Source organism: Triturus cristatus, chromosome 11 (assembly GCF_964204655.1).
Source record: "Triturus cristatus chromosome 11, aTriCri1.1, whole genome shotgun sequence".
In the NCBI taxonomy this organism is placed as follows: Eukaryota; Metazoa; Chordata; class Amphibia; order Caudata; family Salamandridae; genus Triturus; species Triturus cristatus.
In genome coordinates, this window is record NC_140594.1 from 1133754655 (window position 1) to 1133769892 (window position 15238).

At 45.2% G+C, this 15238-nt stretch overlaps 2 protein-coding genes across 3 annotated transcripts in view; one reads left to right on the forward strand and one right to left on the reverse strand.

The window, feature by feature from the left end:
* Nucleotides 1–1468, forward strand: part of DRC9 (dynein regulatory complex subunit 9) — a 132572-nt gene extending 131104 nt beyond the window's left edge. For both annotated transcript variants that reach the window (XM_085635772.1, XM_085635773.1), the window contains exon 10: nucleotides 1220–1468. In XM_085635772.1, the coding sequence (XP_085491898.1) occupies nucleotides 1220–1348 (129 nt within the window). In that variant the 3' untranslated portion in view covers nucleotides 1349–1468. The remainder of the gene's footprint in view (nucleotides 1–1219) is intronic.
* Nucleotides 1–15238, reverse strand: part of LRCH3 (leucine rich repeats and calponin homology domain containing 3) — a 516524-nt gene that overhangs the window by 14250 nt on the left and 487036 nt on the right. The gene's annotated exons all lie outside the window — the stretch shown is intronic.

The following is a 15238-nucleotide window of genomic DNA, read 5'->3' on the forward strand; positions in this document are numbered from 1 at the left end:
CAAACGAGTCTCCCTGTTAGAGCACATGGCTGATTCGTCCATCACAGCTCAGCTCAGCCCTGTCTAAGCACAGGGTTCACTAAAGCCACAAAGGAGAGATATCTGCATCATCGTCTAGGTATGCTTCCCTCGCTGCTCTATCTTCCAGCCTGGAACCGCCCTCCAGCGAAGCCTGGCGGTCGCCTGTGCGGGGACGAGAGAGAAGATATCCCTCACTTAGTAGGCATATGTAAAGAACTTATGAATGAATGCAGAGCACTGTTATCACAAAGGTACTCGCAATTTCAGGGAGCCAGTCATGTTTCGCCATAGAGCATATACAGTTTAACTGCTTAAGATATCTGATTGCAGTCGAAAAGAGATTAAAAATACTTCCTAAGGACATAACGGAAAACCAGGTGAGGCTGGGGAAACAGCTTCTTGTGCTTTGTCACAAAGGACTTACAGCTAAACAGCTGTCTGTGGGTTAATTAAACATAACCGTAAGGAGCCTAAGTTCAGAAATACATCCTGAGGAGAAGCCGAAAGACTAGGGTGGAGCAGGTGAGAAGAGTTCCGCGTTCAACAGATCAGTGTTGCAGCTGGGACCACGCCCTGGGGGTACAAAGTCCTCTACAGGAACTCACTGAGAAGTGAGGTCAGGTTACACTTGCAATATGTATAAAAAGAATGCATTTTATCTATTTCTTTTGCACTTCTCATATTGTATGCACAGTGCATTTGAATCCTTACTTCTTGTCTCCATATGGTGGGGATAGGTTTACAGGCCTGCCGAGGTTTGAATTAATTCGTTTACCCACCAGCTGTTTTATACTGATTTTATTGATCGCTGAATTGCATTTTTGATCTTAAACCGTGTACACTTGTACTCAATGTATAAATGATGGGCTTTAACTGTGCACAAGACAGAATTGAACTTTTGATTGGGAAACAAGTGCCACTACTCTTTTACACAAATGATTGTTTTTAACTGCATATAAATTAGTATATGTTGGATTTCTATTTGGTCTAATTTTGCAAAGGTTTTAATTAACCACGCAAAAAAATTAGTTACCTATGTACTCCAAAATGTTCTTCGGGAAGTGCCCTACTTTTAGAATGACTGGACATCATTGGTTGGTGTTTAGTTTATCATCCAACCTGCCCCTTCAATCACCGAGGAGATTGAAGAGCAGTTTCACTTTCCTGAAGGATAACATCTCTTTTCTGCTTTCTGTAGATCCAAGCCTGGTGGAGGGGAACAATGGTGCGAAGAGGATTGGGACCTTTCCAGATGTCCAAGAAGGGCAAAAAAAGTGGAAAAGGGAAGAAAGGGAAAAAAGGAGCCGGAAAAAAGAAAAAAAAGTGATCTGTTCTGTGACCTCCCACTGTTGCCTGCTGGTTCTCACCCAATCTGTCTGTACACCTGTGTGTAGGAGAGCAGACCTTTTATTTGAATATACAAGCATCATTTTAAAAAGAACAAGTCTGAGGTGTTTTTTTTTATATATAAATTTCTTGCTGATATGAGCTCGCAGATATGACTGTGTGCAGACCCATGGCTAATCCTCCTCATATCCTTTGCCTGAATGGAGAATCAGTCACCTGAGTGCATGGACCTGTACAGCAAGCCATCTTGGACCTAAAACATAGTCCGTGGGACATCTGTGCCATGAGCCCGAGGTGTTGTAGACAGGGAGATCATTGCTGATACTTCGAGACAAGATAGACCAATGAAAATGAAGTCAGATCCTCAAACATTCGGCAGTGCATCAAGTAACATTGTTATTATACCTTTCACTGTCCAGAATTTCCAGCAAATGTATTTCCTATCTGTACATATAACACTGTTCCACCAGGTAGAAGTGTCTATTTTTAAGGGTGTATTGACACCTACTTTCCTAATAGCTTGATGCCAGGTACAGGCAGAAGCATGGAAATGGGATTCTTTGCCACGGCTAGTTTTGGGTCCCCCTTGTACACAAGTTCTGATCCGGGTTCCAAGTGAAGTAATATTCTTGCTGTGTGTAGCCACATGGGTAGACAAATCATATTCGTTATTGCTTGATTATGTAAAATCATTGCAATCACAACACTTCCCATCTCAATCTTAAACACTAAATTAATCATTAGAAAATTAATTACAAGCAAAACATCTTCCAAACACATAAAATAAGAAACTATCCAATACATACAATTTAAAACGTATCAATAAGATCAATTCCAATCACATAACATCAATAATTACAGCATCTTATATTATAAGATGACGGCGTGCACAGCATACTATATCCTTATACATAATGGGAAGATACTCTAACAAATAACAATTACTTTCAGCTAAAAATCTTTACACATGTTGTAATTCAAAGCATTAATACTAAGGTGTAAAATTAACTAATACAAGATAGTTTCTAATGTACGTATTCCTGCACAATTTACATTTCAAGGTACTAATGTGCAATTATTGCAACATCTGTCATATCAAAGCAATAATAAAGTGCATTAATTTACTGTAAAGTGCTAAAGTGCGATTATTACGGCAACCATCGTATTAAAACAATAATAAAGCGCATTAATTCATGGTAATAGTGGCACATTTGTTTGTACATTTCGAATTGTCACCCTCACAAGATGATCACTAAGTATTAAAGATAATAAGCCAGATAAAACTATTAGTCAAAAGAGCCGTAAAAATACTGGAGATCTACCTTATATCAAACATTGTTCAACTGCCAATAACTTTTTTACCATATGACATAATAATTGAATCGATTCGCCGTATAGTGACATGATTGAGGCCTGACGAGCAGATCTCACCCTGCTCTTCAAGAAATGTGGTCTCAAAACTGTACGTCGAAGCTTAGTGAACATGGGACACACACACACTATATGAGCTAGAGTTTCCTGTGGCCAACCACAAAGTCTACAGTTAGAGTCCGGCCACTGCTTGATCCACGATTGCGTGCCCTCCTTCGTTGGGTTTAATCCCATACGTAACCTTAAAAACTTATTTTTAAACTTCGCTGGAAAAAAAACATTAAAAAACGGCTGAATACGCAGGGTTTGGTATGAGTTAATCACATACCATGCATAATTTTTCTCTGCTAATTCGATTTTATCCAATTTAAGCGATTCAGTTTTGATAAGCTTTTTTAAAATTAACTTATAATTGGGCATTTTCAGATCTTGTAGTGCAATTTGCAGGCCGATATCTCTTAAGGAAGTTAAAATATAAGCTCTCCAGCTAGCCGCATAGACAGACTTATCTATTTCTTGCCAACAAATGATCCCTAGAGATGCTGGGGCTGATGTTGACAATGTGACCATACATTTAAAAAAAACTCCTTTTGAAACCAGGCTCTTTCTCTGGAGACCAAACTCCAGTCTTATTCCTGCTTGACACACTGATTTGGCAATCCCAAAAGTTGCTTTGAAAACCTTGACAACCAACAGTTCAAGCACCTTCAGATCTTTCCCTCTGATAATGGGAGCACCATATATGAGGGTTGGATGTCATTTTGCTTGAATTACTTTCAGAATAAAATCATATGATTGGCAGTTCAATGTTTTTTTTAAACATGTAAAAGCATGGATCAAGAACACAGCCTTGGCCCTTAGGCCCTTAAAATGAAATTTAAAAGACACACGGTTGTCAAACACCATTCCTAGGTATCTATACGTCTTAATGTCAATTGTACCTGCTCTGGCCTTCCAGGAATTAAACTTCTGTTTAGCTACACCGATTTTCATCACTTTGTTTTTTAAACATTCAAGGCCATTCTGTTGGGTATAGTCGTCAAAGGTGGTAACAAGTTTTGTAGACCGATAGGGGTATTACTCACGAGGATGGTGTCATCAGCATCCTGGAGGTAGCTAATTTTCACCCCCCCATCCTAGGAACATGCCCATTAACCACATCCAAATGCTGGGAAAGATCTCATAAGAATACATTAAATAAACAGGGGGCAAGGACACAACCCTGCTTTAGGCCGTTATATGTTCTGATCTTCCTTGATACGGAATTGCCATCACCAAACTTAACTTGAACCCAAGTATCGGTATACAAAAGAATGATAGCCTCAACAGTTTCCTTGAGATGCCCCGATCTGCCAATTTTTTCCATAACAGGTTTCGTGGCACAGAGTCAAAGGCTGCCTTTAGATCAATAAAAGCAATATATAAGTTTTGTTTATTTAAGACAGCCCTCTCCGCAAGTAGAGTTAAAGCCAACAAATTTGTAATAGTGGATTGGCCTTTCTGGAAACCAGTCTGGTTAAATGAAATAATGCCCTCCTTCGTAGCCAATCTTCCAATTCTATCAAAAGAGTGGAAGCGAACTCCTTTGCATCAACATCAGTAAGCGATATTAATCGATAGTTAGCGGGATTAGCCACCAGGCCGCTCTTATAAATGGGTTGCAGTATACTGCCTTGCCAAGATTCTGGGACCATTCCCAGAATCAACACTTCCCTGAATAGACAATGCAAAATGCTGGCCCAAGTGTCAATATTAGCACGAAACAGGGCAATAGGTAAACCGATTGGGTCCGGGGGCACCATCTGCGCGAAGCCCACTTAGCATGGTCATTACTTGATCACAACTCGGATTTCCGGGTCGAAATTTGGATCAAAACTGGAATCGACAAGGTGGTCTATGGAGTTCAAATCCAAACTCTCACCATTTCCCACATTGGATGTTAATATATTATTCCCCACATGTCCATCTAAAATATCCAGAGGGTTTTCCCTCTGGACCGGTGCCCCATAAAAATTAGCTATAAACGTGGGTATTTATCTGCAATTCCAAAGTATGAGTGTACCTAAGCCAGCTGGTGTGCAAGATCTGTGGTTTAAAGGGGCGTACCGTAAAGCTCACACGAGGCTACAGTCTGTCTTGGGGCAGATACATTGTGTTGATGACAGTGGGTCATATGTTTTCGAATGGGTAGTCATAAGCAGGTCTCTTTCCTGTTTAAGAGTGTAGTGGCTACCGGCCATAGTACTTTAACATTCCATCTTAATGTAGGGCCCAGAATGTATGCAGATGTCCCGAGTAAATATACGCGAGCACTGTATGTATGTGGTGCCCTCAGCAGGGCTCCCTGTTAAAAGTGAGAATGTGCTTCACCGGACCAGTGGGATTCATTTTGGAAGGCCCCTGACATGACACTGTACAAGTTAGAAGTTGTAGCTTAAACAAAGACAAGACAAAGAAGCATATTGCTGGCATTCCTGGGTTGGAGGCAACAGCAGCAGACATTAAAGTGTGGCAGGGTTGATACAAGGTTGCTTTAAAAAAGCAGCAGTGGCAATTTGATATAGGGCCTGCAAGTCATCTCTCTCCAAGCACTGCTGTCAGGGCCGATAGTGAGCCGTGGGAAGTAAGGCAGCAGAATCTGGAGGTGTAGATGGAATCTTTCAGGCAGGGTCTACTTTTTACTATTCGCCCTAAAGCTACTGCCAAAAGGTCTGTTGACAGCCAGATGCAGGGTTAGACCATTATGCTGCTGTTGAGGGTGGTTTAATAGGAGACAGCCCTCATCACTACCTGTTTAGAAGATCCACAGCAGAGACAAAGACTAGTAATGCCCCAAAGGAATACACAAAGGAAATGTTTGTTGATGCTATCGGGGATGGTGCATGAGCATAGACATACCCCTATATATGGTATATCCGCTTCGTCTTGTATTCGTTTTTCTAATGTTTCCAGCAAGGTGCTGGAGATGGATGTATAGATGATCTGCCCATCCTCCTCTCTGCGGAGCTGGTAGAAGCTTAGGTCTCATGTGCCAGCTGATCTCATCAGTTGTCCTCCGTATCCCCTCTCGGTCTCCCTCTCTGCGTTGAAACAACCCACCCAAAGTGGCTGGGGACTCCTATCCCTGACTTTGCCACTTTAATTCTTGTGGATATATATCTATGAGGTACATACGTATGCTGATTAAGAGTGGTGTTAGAGTAAAAAATACAATGTTCCTCTGTTCGAGTTTCCTAGGATGCACTGTGATGTCACCATCGCTAGAGAAGTTGTGTTCTGTCATTTCGTAGTGGCATCATGATGATTAATTCTTAGTGGTTTAATGAACAAGTTAGTTACCTTTGGTAACGCCTTATCTGGTAGGGACTTTATCTAGCCGCAGCTTCCTTCCATTAGAATATTCCCCAGGCATCATACTGAATCCAGAAACATTTGGTGACCAGTACCCCCGTGAGCCGGTAGGTGGTGCCATTTGGCTCAGCATGGCATTGCCAGAGTCGTCCGTGACAGAAGTGACGTGCGCGGTGTCTATATAGGCACCACCCCGTGTGCTGACATCAATTTCTTTTGAGAGTTCCCACATCAGAAACTAGGAGTCATGAAGAAAACTGACCACTGGTGTGGAAATCTATGGCCATCATAGGGATAAATCATTAGCTCTATAGTCCAGTTGCAGAGTGGGAAGGATTCGTGGGCGGGTGTAAAGTAAGTGGAAAGATCCAGTTGCATAGAAGAAGCCGACAGGTAAAGTGTCTTCCAAGTAAGTTTATTAGCAGAGAACAGCAGATCACTGGAGTGCGTCCTTCCTCCACGAAGTACTGGCTTTAACTGACAGTTCCACAACAACGTACTTCGGTGATGAAGGAGTGCACGAGAAATGCACCTTCAAACATAAACATGTTTGAAGCACGCATGCAAAGGATTTAAGAACATATACATGTCATCATGAAACAAGGCAACAATGAAAACAATGAAACGTAAGCACATCTACATCATTACATCATCTCCCTCCCATTAGAAAAGAAAGAAAATTAATACATGTAATAATCTCTAAATCTTGAAGGAATATAAAAATTGCGAGTTGTTCTGCAAGTAACATCATTAGCAAAAGTAACTCCATTAAAGTTACTTTGTTGAGAAGATGTTACTCTTTGACAGTTAGAATCATCAGAATACAATGAAGTGGTTTGAGACAAAGCTGGAACTGAATTATGAACCAGTTGAGGACCATTGGATGAATTGGACACTTCAAACGATGAAGTACCTAAGGGAAAATGAGTTACATCCGAATTATCCTCAATAACACTGTTTTTAGACAGCAAGATTTTTGAAGCTTGTGCAGGAGACAGCCTAACCACAGCCATTTTGTTCCACCACCTTTTTTGTCTAAAAATAGAGACCCCTTGGCAGTTTTGAGAACTTAAACTGGCAATGAAGATTTCGAAGCACCTTTTTTAACTCTGTTAGGATTTTTCACCACGACCCAATCAATCTCAAAATCATGCAAAACTTGATGAAAAGCCTGATCAAAATTTTTATTTTGAATATGTTGTTGAATGAGGACATTTTTCTGCATGTTAATTTTATCTTGACATGCCATACAAAACTTCTCACCTTTCTTCAACATTTTTATCCAATTAGGACACAATTTACCATATGGATCCCTTTTCTTAAGAGGTCTGAAAGGAGATATTCCAGTAGTTGAGTTGAGTGACGGGCAATAATATATGACCACATTTTCTGAGAAAATCATTTACTATAGCCTTATAGCCCGCCGTAGCGGGCTATACCGGCTGTTAATGGCCCGCTGCAGCGTTAAAGGCCCGAGCCGAAGGCGAGGGACTTTAACAACAGCAGTGGGCCATTAACAGCGGTATAGCCCTGCTACGAAGGGCTAAAAGGCTATTAGAACATTCTGCCACTAGAGGGCAGAATGTTCTAACAAAACAAAGCCCTACAGGGAGCGCGAGGGGATTGAAATCCCCTCAGGCTCCCTGGAGTCTTTGTTCACAGCCAGAGCTGTGAACAAAGACACATTGGAATGTTGGTGCTCCGGGCTTATACCGGCCAGTATTAGCCCGGAGCGCTCCATTGTTTTCAATGGAGCTGCCAACGTTCCAATGTTCTAATAGGAGATTACAAGGCAAAGCGGATTGAATACCTTCTTTCATAAGCCTATTCATCCTTTCAACAAGGCCATTTGAGGCAGGAGAATACAAAGCAAACTTTAAAGGTTTTATGTCGTGTGAATTCAGGAATTCTTGCATTGTCAACGAAGTGAAATGTGTACCATTGTCGGTGACAATCTCTTTTGGAGAACCTTCAGACTTAAAAATTCTGCTCAAAAACGTAATCACTGATGAGGTATTAGGTATGTTACAGAATTGAAATTCGATCCATTTTGAGTAATAATCAATTAATAAAATGATATTACGTTTGTCAGAAGGAAGCAAATCAAATGGGCCTGCAAAGTCAAGGGCAAGCTGACACCAAGCATCTTTGGGAACAGGAACACAAGGTAAAGGAAGTTTGGTTGTTTTCCAGTGTTTGTCTGACAGAAGACGAGTTTGACATTTGTCTGTCCACTGTGAAACATCTCTATCCAAACCTGGCCATCAAAAATGCTCTTTTAGTATTCTCAAAGTGGATCCAACACCTAAATGACCTTCATGAGCGTTCTCAAATATTTTAAAACGAAGGGAAACAGGTGGGACACATTGATAACCTAGAAAAAGGATATCATCAACAATGGGGAGTTCATCAGAAACTTGTGCAAATGATTTAAGAGAGCAAAAGACACACAACCGGTCCTAGGATGCTTGTTTCCGGTCCAGGGAGGACCTGGCTTGGCAGTTCAGGCTGGACTGTTCCCATGAGGCACAGGGTCAAGACTGATTTGCATATGGCCAGGTCTAAACTGGGGTGGCATGGTGAGCAAAATAATGATGGATTTAACCCAGATCTCTGGACTGGGGGTGAAGGTTTTGATTTGTTCTGCATTCCGTCCATCAATTGTGTGTCTTTTGCTTTCTCGCCCTAAGTGCGTCAGGTATGCCCAGACGTGGGTCCGGGCTCACTGTGCCACTGGAATCAAGCTATCCTGGCTGAAGAAAGGTGAAACTCCGTAACCGATCCTAGGATGCTTGTTTCTGGTCCAGGGAGGACCTGGCTTGGCAGTTCAGGCTGGACTGTTCCCATGAAGCACAGGATCAAGACTGATTTGCATATGGCCAGGTCTAAACTGGGGTGGCATGGTGAGCAAAAGAATGATGGATTTAACCCAGATCTCTTGACTGGGGGTGAATGTTTTGATTTGTTCTGCATTCCGTCCATCAATTGTGTGTCTTTTAATCATTTAAGAGAGGCAGGTAGAGAATGTTCTTTTGGCCAACCTGACACAACCATATTTTTAGCAGCTTGAAGAGTGGAATCCTCTTTAGAGGCCTGAATCCAATCATTGTGAGAAAAATTAAATGAAGAATGGAGTGTGTCAAACTTAGTATCAGAACAACTGTCTTTCAAAGGTAGTCTTGAAAGACAATCAGCCCTGATGTTGCGTCCTCCAGGAATGTACTTCATAGACAAATTGTACTCATGTTGTAGGAAAGTAGTATCAGCTTCTTATGGTTACCCCCACTTTTTGCTGATTTCACACTGTTTTTGACTAGTCTGACTGGGATCCTGCTACCCAGGACCCCAGTCTATCTGCTTTCTCCCTTAAATTGCTATGTATGTACTTTAGGTACACCCCAGATTGGATACTGGGGTACCCTTACCAGTTCCTAGTATATGGTACACCATGTATCCAGGGCATAGGTACCCCAGAGACCTCCCATGGGCGGAAGCATGCATTAATCCACCCCAGAGAGGCCATTCAAATTGACACGACAAGCCTGCTACAGCACTGTGTAAGCTGGTGCTTGCACCACTTACTTAAGATATAGGTTCATTATATCTATCTAAATCACTACACTTAAATACCTATCAGTCATCCCTATGGCAGGCCTTATCAATCCTGAAGGCAGGGTGCTGGGTTTTACGTGAGAGGGTGCCCTCGCATGAGCAGAGCCCCTCTGCAGCCTTCGGAGACCATTTTCCGGGGTTGTCTGTGATGCAGCCAGACCTATATGTTTAAGTGCATTATAACCTCACCGTAAATGCTAAATTTAAAACTGATGCTTAGAAAGATGTTGTGTTTGGTGTCAAACACCTTGGAATCATACCTCCACACCATTAACTGGTGTGGGAGGTATGATTCCACCCTTCCAAAGGGACATATGTGGGTCACCGGCCTACCTGGTACTAACTTTCTCGACCTGGGCAGCACAAAATGGACGCTGCCAGCCACAGACACGATTCTGCTCTCCTGCTGCTGAGCCAAGGTCGGGCAGAGGAAGGCATGACAATAGGCATCCTGTCACAGGGAGGTGTGACCACCTCCCAGACAGGGTTTAGTGTATTGGGGCTGGGTGAGTGCACTCAGAGCGCCAGAAAGTCTGCACTGGGGGCACATTTGGTGTCCCTGTGCATAGTCCAGCTCAAACCAGTTCTGGGAGCCATTGGCTCCTGCTCTGGTGTGAAACTGGACAAAGGACATGGGTGTAGCCACCCCTCTATCCTGCCCCTCCACTAGGAGGGTCCACAGAATCTTTCCAACCCCTTCTCATGGGTATAAAGTGGGATACCCGACTACAGGACTTTAGATTTTACCTGGACAAGATTTGTCTTAGAAGAAAAGAAGTACTTCGACTGCCTGCGCGATGCTGGACGACTGAAGATTCTCCCTTGGAGTAAAGGAGTTAGTTCCCTGCAAAAGCAGGCACCTAAACGCATCTGACTGGTTTGCTTCTCCTAAGCTCCTGTGGACTCCGAAGATTTCAGCAACACAGGAGGTAGGTTCCCGAAGGTCCCTGAGGTAGATCTGCCCTCTCAGGGATTCTGAGACCAGTATCCCTTGTGGGGACCGTGCAACCCAAACCCCTGTGCACCGCATACTTTTGCAATTGCATATGCTTGTTGATGATTCCCAAACTTGTGCATTGGACTCCGTGTAGTCCTGACCCGAGCAGTAATTGTACCAAAGATTTCTGGCCTCCACTCACGAGTGTCCTGTGGGCTGGTACTTTGCAAACTTGCTTGCGGTCTCCTCAGATCCCTGGTCCGTTGGCCTGTGGGTCCTGGCGAGGGTTATCTTGTTTGTTCTTGGGCTTACCTGGTTGCTCCAGACATGCCCTGACTCCCCATTGCTTGGAGAGTCCCCTGGACCTTGCTGGTCCACACCGTAACCGGTTTACTCTGACCGCGTGGGTTGCATTTGCCAAGGCTTGGTGTTGCTCCAGGCGGACATCAACCCCTCAGCACTCGACATCCTTCGTGGGACAGCTCACCTCCAGATCCTGGTCGTCTTCGATGTCTCCTGGTCCCCGGGGCTGCAGAGTCAAGCAACCCTTCGCACTCGAAGCACACATCGGTGGGCATTCGACTACTGAGCCCCTGGTCACCTGAAGTGACCCAGACTGTCTCCTCTGCTTTCAGGTTCCTCTCACCTAGAATCCAGCCTTGGATTCCACCGGACACTCTTCGCCCTCCTGACAGCAGTACTTCTTTGCAACTCTCCATTGAAAATTACACCACTTGACCCCTATGCACCCGGCTCCTCTAGGAAAGGTAACACGGATACCTCGGTACTCACTGGTGGGTTGGCCTTAGAACCTCCTATGTTCCAAAGGGTTTGCTCGAAGTCCTCGTAGAAGTGTCCTCAACTTGTAACTTTACAACCACGACTTTCCCATGGAGTTGTACGGAGGACGCGGTTGTGGTTCCTCACTGCACCCGTCCTCCGTGGGCTCCCTGTGTCACTCCTCTGGGTGGTTCCTTAGGGGCCCAGTAATTCTATGTTCTCTAGGCACTGCGTCTAAAGTTGTGATTGTTATACCATTCTTAGGTCTCGCCTGACCCAGCGCATGCGCTGGGTCAGGCAAGACTTTTAGTGAGGGCTCAAAAAATGCTACCATGGCCAGCCTAGAGCTACAGTGCATGTGCGCGGGCGCGTGCTTAGGAGCAGAGGCTGGCAAACCTCGTCATGCTCATTAAGCATCCGCGATCACTTTCACTTTCACCCGCGATCACTTTCGCGGCGCCCCTTTGATGTTCTCGTTCAAAGAACATCAAAGAACATGTTGTTGTGTTGATGCTTTGCTGCGCCCGTTTGACTTACAATGTGCTTTCTCTTTCCACAAACTCGATGTTTGTGTTCCTTTATTTTGAGATGCTTTTAGTATTACTGTTTTGTGACTTAAAGAACATTAAGGAAATGTTACTGTGAAACTGGACAATGTTCACAGTGTTTATTTCTGATCGCAGCGGCTGCTTCATGTCCGTTGCACCATTCAGGGAGACCTTTCGTTGGCGCTTTCATGAGGACATGATGAGGAAGCTGGAAACCTTTGGCACATTCTCTTTAAAAGCACAGCATGTTGGCGACTGGTTAATCGATTAGACCTATGTAACGCTTTAGATCTCAAAGCGCTATGGTGGGTGCAGCAGTTACAACTCAATAAATATGGGGTTCAACTCACAAGGAGGGGGCAGGCTTGAGTGCACATTGGCTGCAATCGAACTCTTGAGCTGATGGACTGTGTGTATCCATTATCAGCACTCAGTCTTCGCTAAGTGAACTTGTTTGTTTTGTTGTTGTGTTAATGCTTTGCTGTGCCCGTTTGACTTACAACGTGCTTTCTCTTTCCACAAACTCGATGTTTGTGTTCCTTTATTTTGAGATGCTTTTAGTATTACTGTCACACACACACAACCAACCACACAACCACCCAACCACACACACACCCCCACAACCACACACCCAACCACACCCACACAACCACACACAAAACCACACCCACACACAACCAACCACACCCACACACAACCAACCACACCCACACACACACACAACCAACCACACCCACACACAACCAACCACACCCACACACAACCAACCACACCCACACACAACCAACCACACCCACACACAACCAACCACACCCAACCACACACAACCACACCCACACCCACACCCAACCAACCACACCCAACCACACCCAACCACACCCACACCCAACCAACCACACACACAACCACAACCACACACACACACACACACACACACTGTAGTAATCTGCTTCTTATGTAATGCATCTCCTTTGCCCAGGTTCTCTGCCTGATGCTCTAGCTATATGATGTCATTTGGAATGTTATGGATGTTTGTACTTGAAGAGGGAGAAGATGGGTTGAGCAGCCAGGAGGCTGCTCCTGGTGGGGCTTATATTGAGATTTACATTGGAACTTACCAAGATGTAACTGAAGAATAAACTACAACTACAAGAGCTTGTCTACAAGACTTCTTTCATTTCTACATTGGTGACGATTTAAAAAGGAGAAGAACTTACGCGTGGAGAAAAGAAGAATATTTGGCAGCTACTGGAACTGAAGGTACTAATATTACTCAAGACATTGAACTATTTAAGCTATCTGGCACCAGCCCCACCAGTGACCCTGACATCGGTCGCCCTAAATAATTCTAGGTGCCAGATCCACTTGTGTATGAGACTGTAAAGTGTATCTGCAGTCCCGTTTTAAAACTGAAGCCCAATGAAGAGGTATATGCTAAATCAACCTCAAATTGTCACTAACGCTGAATGGGTATGGAGCGCTGTGTTGAAATGGACTGTGATGTCGGGGGCACACATCGAGCCCTGGTAGGGGCGAAGGTCATGCCCCGGTGTTGAATGTTGACAAGGCTCCGGCGTGCCCTGATGAGAAATGGCTGCACATGGTAGAAAATAATCGGGGGCAGATTTTGATCACATGCTTTTTAAGAATTATCAAGCCCCGCTGTTAAAAATTTGACAGAGAACAAATGTGGGGAAAACTGCAGTCAACATCAATTTACAGTTTCAACTGTGAGCAATGATCTATTAACTGATGACGTCCAGTTAAACTGCAGTCAGCCACAATGTGTGGTGATTATACTTTCTGAAAGTATGCCGTGGGAAAAGGATAATTAAGACAATAATGAAGTGAGTGGCTCGAGTGTGATCACGGAACTTGGGAGTTGCGCAATGGTTTGAAGGAAAATGAAATGCTTGTTAATATTACGTGGAGTAAGTTATGACAGTTACCATTCAAATGTCTCTCAAGCCAACATAAAGGACACATACTTGTCACGCGCTGCTTACCGAACTTGAGAACCTCCATGATGTCCAAGCTTCGTGTTACGGAGAGGTGCATGCTGTTGCTGCAAGCCACCCGGTGCGCCGTCACAACGCATCTCGCCATCTTTGGATTGTAGTCTACGGGCCTTTGCACGGTCTATTCTAACTGTGCAGTGTTTGCCAACCACGACTGGTGTCTCCATGGTATTGAAACGGAATTGCAAGAAGGCTCCAGTTTGTTGTCGTGTCTCTGTGCTCTGTAGCTAACCTGAATTGCCATCAAAGTTAATTTTGTGAGTCAAGTTCTGGTGATAAAGATGGTTTTAATATGAGGGTTGCCATGAGCGTCGCTGCCTGAAGATAGTCACAGGTACTGTCATTTACACTAATTGAAAACTACATATTACTGAGAATGTCGCTTTGGAAAACTTAGAACTAGTGCAACAGCGCCATCTTCTGGCCATTGAGCGCAATTGCACCAAGAAACGGAATTAACTAGTTCACTCGGAGAGAAAGGAGAATTCAAAACTGGAACAGTAATAAAATATAGGGGTGGGCGGAAAATTCCGTTCCGCCAGCGTAGAATAAAAAAGCAAGCCACCCCGGCTCCCGGGCCCGGTCCTTGCTTCTGAAAGCAGCCAGGCCGGGGAGAGCCTCCCTGGGCCCCGGTGGACCCCTGTCTCCAGCGCCCGGACCCTCGGCTGGCTTGCAGGACGGGGGGCTCCCGCACCCCGGGCCCTGCCGGACGGAGCACGAGCCCCGGGCCCGGTCCCAGCTTCAGACCCCTAGCCAGGCCGGGGAGAGCCTCCCCGGGCCCCGGAGGGCACCCTTTCCCCAGCGCACGGACCCTCGGCTGGCTTGCAGGACTGGGGGGCTCCCGCATCCTGGGACACTGGGAAGGAGCACAAGCCCCAGGTCCGGGCCCAGCTTCCGATCCCTAGCCAGGCCGGGGAGAGCCTCCCCTGGCCACGGTGGACACCCTTCCCCAGCGCATGGACCCTCGGCTGGCTTACAGGACGGGGGCTCCCGCACCCTGGGACACTGGGATGGGGCACAAGCCCCGGGTCCGGGCTCAGCTTCCGAACCCTAGCCAGGCTGGGGAGAGCCTCCCGGGGCCCCGGTGGACACCCTTCCCCAGCGGCTGGACCCTCGGCTGGCTTGCAGGACGGGGGGCTCCCGCACCCTGGGACACTGGGACGGAGCACAAGCCTCGGGTCCAGGCCCAGGTTCAGAACCCTAGCCAGGCTGGGGAGAGCCTCCCCACGGGCCCGGTCCTTGCTTCTGAAAGC